Source organism: Haliotis cracherodii, unplaced genomic scaffold, assembly GCF_022045235.1.
Source record: "Haliotis cracherodii isolate W230 unplaced genomic scaffold, xgHalCrac1.p SCAF_12, whole genome shotgun sequence".
NCBI lineage: Eukaryota > Metazoa > Mollusca > Gastropoda > Lepetellida > Haliotidae > Haliotis > Haliotis cracherodii.
In genome coordinates, this window is record NW_027266267.1 from 9,398,241 (window position 1) to 9,404,240 (window position 6,000).

General features: G+C 36.7%; 1 protein-coding gene across 1 annotated transcript in view; it reads left to right on the forward strand.

Moving 5' to 3' along the window:
- LOC139457512 (protogenin-like) overlaps positions 1–1,951 on the forward strand; it is a 38,840-nt gene extending 36,889 nt beyond the window's left edge. Inside the window, exon 10 of the mRNA XM_071238898.1 lies at positions 1,456–1,951. Within this exon, the coding sequence (XP_071094999.1) occupies positions 1,456–1,760 (305 nt within the window). The 3' untranslated portion in view covers positions 1,761–1,951. The remainder of the gene's footprint in view (positions 1–1,455) is intronic.
- Positions 1,952–6,000: the final 4,049 nt, after the last annotated feature.

Sequence of the window (6,000 nt, forward strand, 5' to 3'; positions counted from 1 at the left end):
GTCGTCTGATGTCATCATATACAAAGTCAGTGGGTCTCAGTTCCATTTTGGTGATAACTTCTTTAAGTTTATTTTCGATTTCGCTTGTGGTTTCGCCAGTAGATTCTTCAATATTATAGAATATCAGATTATCTCTCTTGTTAAGTCCCTCCAGATATTCCACTTTATTTGATAGATTATTCACAGTGTCTTTCAGTTCTTTGTTTTCCTCCATCACCAATTGCATATCCCTTTCAACAGATTCAATTTTTCGATTAAGTTTATCAAAGTTCCCATTTATTTCCTGGCGCATTTCTTTCAGTTCTTTTAGGACTTCAGAAGCAGAAAACTCTCCCTCAATCGTCAGTTGGCGGGTTTTTGGCGGGCCTGGGTTGGACTCAACATCGTTGCTAAGTGTCAACGTCAACACAGACACAAACAAACAGAGACGCAGAAGTAACCTGGTGTTCTTCGGCACGTGCAGCACGTGCGGCCTCATAGCTGCTATACACATATACATATACACATATACATACACATACATATATACACCTACATATACATATGCATGTAGACATATATACACATACATATACATATACTTATGCGTATATACATATATACACATACATATACATACATACACATATACATATACATATACATTTACATATACACATATATACACATACATATACATATAAACATACACATATACATATCTACACATACATATACACATATACATATACATACGTATATATACATATATACACATACACATACATATACACATATACATTTACATATATACACCTACATATACATATGCATGTTTACATATATACACATACATATACATATACTTATGCATATATACATATATACACATACATATACATACATACATACACATATACATATACATATACATATGCATTTACATATACACATATATACACATACATATACATATATACATATATGCACATACATATACATATACATATACACATACACATACACATATACACATACACATACACATACACATACACATACACATACATATACATATACTCATACACATACATATACATATACATATACATATACACATACATATACACATACACATACATATACATATACACATACATATACATATACACATACACATACATATACATATACACATACACATACACATACATATACATATACACATACATATACATATACACATACATATACATATACATATACATATACACATACACATACATATACACATACATATACATATATACTAGTACATACAGTACACATTCTTTTTGGTTTATTTTTGTTTCAATAAGACAGACATAGTTTATTTTGATAATATGGCTTTAGTGCAATATCCGAGGGTAGTCCGTGTCTTATTGATCTGGGGTATAACATTGTGTACTTTTAAGTCCTGACTTGTGTTCAATACAGGTAAGGCAGATACACCAACGAATCTGCAAGCTGCCACCGTGGACTCGCGTTCCATTATCATCACATGGGACAAAGGCTTCAACGATGACACCAAGCAACGTTTCTACATAGAATACAGACAACCTGACGGTCAATGGATCACCCACCCATCCATGCCCAGGGAGGACCACGCCCTTCAACTGAAGCTGGATGGTCTGAAACCGGCAACAATGTACGACATTCGGCTAAATGCTGCGAATAAATATGGTTCCAGTAACTACACGTACGTCCGTGTGACAACGTTGACAGGCGAGGACCTACTGTGATTAACGGTGTGTAGATAACTTACTACTGGACTTGAAGGATTGTGAATGTTGATTGATGCTATAGTAGATATACACAGCTAGTTCAGTCCTCGCCCACATGTCCAGTATTAACCAGGATAGGAACATTCTTAATTGCACCAGCATGTTTCAGTTGTTCAACATTAACCACACAATAAAGGCACATATTAATTTGTTGGTTTCTTGTTATAAACTTTCATGTTATGCATTCATATGATAATGACTCGTCCCTTGCTTGACTAATCGCAGCAGGTGAAATGAGGTAAAATGGGGTTCTAGGTCGCGTTCAAAATTATTACACATATATAGCGACGAGAACACGTGTGTGCTCCAAGAAGGTCTTCCGAGAAGATCTACAGTCCTTTATTACAGCATTATCCCTTACATTATCGATTGTGTCACAAATGATTTACGCCCATGAATTTGCTTCTGCTTATACCAAATGTAATGTGGGATTTAACGTGTGTGTGTGCGTGTGCGTGCGCGCGCGCGCGTGTGTGGTGTGTGTGTTCATGTGTGCGTGTGTGTGTGGTCATGTGTGCGTGTGTGTGTGTGTTCATGTGTGCGTGTGTGTTCATGTGTGCGTGTGTGTGTGTTCATGTGTGCGTGTGTGTGTGCCGTGTGTGTGCCGTGTGCCGTGTGCCGTGTGTGTGCCGTGTGCCGTGTGCCGTGTGTGTGTGTGTGTGTGTGTGTGTGTGTGTGTGTGTGTGTGTGTGTGTGTGTGTGTGTGTGTGTGTGTGTGTGGTGGTATGGTGTGTGGTGTGGTGTGTGTGTGTGTGAGTGTGTGGTGTTTGGTGTGGTGTGGTGTGGTGTGGTGTGTGTGTGTGTATGTGTGTGTGTGTGTTTACGTAATAGTGCCAGCCCGCTGATATACCATGCCACAAATCAACTCTGAGTCGACCAATCCTTGTTTTAGTCCATTAATGCTGAGCACCAGGCACCAGGCAGGGTACAGTCTTTCTGTACAGGTGATGGTAGATACACACATGCTACAGTCTTTCTGTACAGGTGATGGTAGATACACACATGCTACAGTCTTTCTCTACAGGTGATGGTAGATACACACATGCTACAGTCCTTCTGTACAGGTGATGGTAGACACACACATGCTACAGTCCTTCTGTACAGGTGATGGTAGACACACACATGCTACAGTCTTTCTCTACAGGTGATGGTAGATACACACATGCTACAGTCCTTCTGTACAGGTGATGGTAGACACACATGCTACGAAACTCGCTATACATGTAACTGTTTAACGAGTAGGCTTTGCGTACATTTTAAGTTACGTGCTCAGCTTGCAAAATATCAAAACTTTCAGTAGTTTATTTACCTCAAAAGGAAAACATCGCATGTTAAGAAAGTATCGACCAAAGGTATCGGTACACAGCTACAAGAAACGGCCATTGTTGAATTTTGGCACACTGGATTGTCTGGTCCAGACTCGATTATTTACAGACCGCCGTCATATAGATGGAATATTGCCGAGTTAGGCGTAAAACAACAAACAAACCAACCAACCTACTTCATGTTGAGCGGCATGCAGTCCGATATTTTCTTTATAATTTTATCATTTTTCACAGTCGATCATAATTGTTTGTTTGCTGACGAAAGGAAAACACTCCAGTTCCTTAAATTTTAAAAAATAGCAAATTTCAACGTTATTTATTATAAACAAAAACAATCTGAATCGTAACATCATCGATTGGATGGAACGTGTACGATCATGGCAACGGTGGTAAACAAACAACTCCACATGCATAGTGATCCCGTAAGACTATTACAACATTTTGTTACATCTAACTTAATTTTCTAGAATTATTGACACGGATGTATAAATCTTTGTAAAAAAAAAATCTCATTTTAACAGAGTTTGCAAATGATTTCGTTTGATAAACTTTCGGACCCATTGACAAGCACACAATCTTCAGTGACACATTTGGGCGTGCCCTAACTCGCGAATTGTTGAGTTGAACAAACTCAACAAACACTGCAAATAATGACAAATATTGGATGATACGCAAAATCTGAACTGGTATACATTCTAGGTAAACCATTCAATGGCCAAATAATGCAGTTTACGAACTATAATCAAAATACTTGCAATTTTAGCTATCATTTCTGAAACGGAAAACACTTACCGCATGACACACATCGAAGCGAAATATGCAAACGTTCGTGAGATATCATAAAAAAATCCGAAATAAATTTAAATTCAAAAGAAAATACATAATTTACTATTTTTCGTCAACTGTTTACTATTTATTGATCTGGATAGCAGTCTTCACTCCTATTTGTTTCATATTTATTCGTGATTATTTGTAAGTCTAAATCCAAAACCGTAAAGGATTCCACGTTCGAAGATTTGAAAATTATTTTCTGAAAACGGCGGCAGCGGAGAGCGATATAACGTATTGATATGCCATAATAATAACAACATAATATTGTTATTGGTCTGTCATTGCAAGAAGGACAATTTAGTTTACTGCCCCTCCCCAATCTTCAGAACGGATGAAAGTAGGTACACGGCGACTGGATGAATGTAGGGCCAAAGTGATTTTGTTTCCAAAACAAAATTGTACCCAAAGTACTTGATGATTTTGTACCCAAAAAAACTAAACTAAGTCTGTATGATTATATTCATTTTTTCATGTTTATTGCAAATATTTCATGAGCTGAACATTATGATAAAACATTTCATCAAGTTCATAATATATCTGACCTAAACGTACGTGGTCACAGCACGACTCAAATTGATCGATTATGATAGGAAAGTAATAAATTCTTCTCACTGAAGAAGAGGCCAGTAAATTGGTAAACCGTTAAGTTGTTTGACAGGAAAGTGATAATAAATTAACTTTTTCATTCAAAAAGTAATGTGTGTCTTTGAAACTATTATTCTGAGTACAAAAGCACATACCGGTTCGGGTACAAACTCTCAAGAAAGTTTACGTACAAAAAGCGCATTTCAAATGGATTTCGTTGAACGATGGGATAAAAAAAATATTTTTCATCAGTGGAATTCCTTTTCACATTTTAAAACAAGTATTTGTTTGCGTAACCAAACTCAGGGAGACGGCTCATGTTTTGTCCTAAAAGTAGAAAAACAAATCTGAAAAGTATGGACACCTCAGAAATGAGGGCTTTTAAAGTTATAATCAAAGTTGGCCCGTCAAAGACAAATCCTTATGAAATTATAGAAAAAATAATTTATGACACTGAAATTTTCAAGCTCTAAATCAAAGATAATTCAAGGAAAGACAAATGTGTTAGTTTTTTATTGCAAATGCTTTTGTTTTTGGCACTTCTTGTTTCATGATGTCAAGGTCACTTTTGTACACACCAACTGACGAACTTGTGACACACCAGCTGATGAAGTTGTATACTGTGTTTGCATACAAGGGAAAAACAGCTTTGCGACAGTACATGTATGCGAAAATAAATCTCATAAGGTGACATAAAGTCAGGGTGTGTGGCTGACAGGACAAAATACATCTGACAAAGGTAATCATGTATACAGGGACATTTCTTTACACTCCACCCAGAAGGCTGAGACACATAGAATATAAGGACCTATACTGACTGTATATTCAGAAACCCATCAAATGATCAAGGATGTCAGATCCAAAGGTGGTGCCTATCTGCATTTATTTTGAATCTTTGAACATCACATTGACTGATAGACGAAAACCTGTTGATTTCACAACGGTCCATGTTCCTATTGGGGACATGCATGAGCGTCACTGTCAAACACCTGAGCATACTGCAACAAAACTGGAAAGTCCTGCCAGACTAATTACACATTATACATTAATTATTTCATTGGTGAGAACCCTGAAAAAATACATAAGGTAGGATATTTCCATGTACCTTTCTCCAACAGAACATGGCTAACTCGCCAGCTAAAGTGCGATCCTTGCCTAAACTCTCATGTACTGTTACAAGAAATGAATGTGCCGTATTCATGTAAAAATTATATTTCAGAATTGTTGGAAACAAACCACTTCATACACAAGATTAATGTCCTTATGAGTTGTGTATGTACACTCTTCAAAAAAAGAAACGCACAGGTAGACTTTTAGTAAATTTATGGTACCTAATAAAGTCGATATATTTAATTAAATATCATAGATACAAATATGAAATTGTGGTAGCTCGATACTCACACGTTGTCGGTGTACAAAGGCATTAAAAACTAGTCATTGTCATGTCACATAAGGCC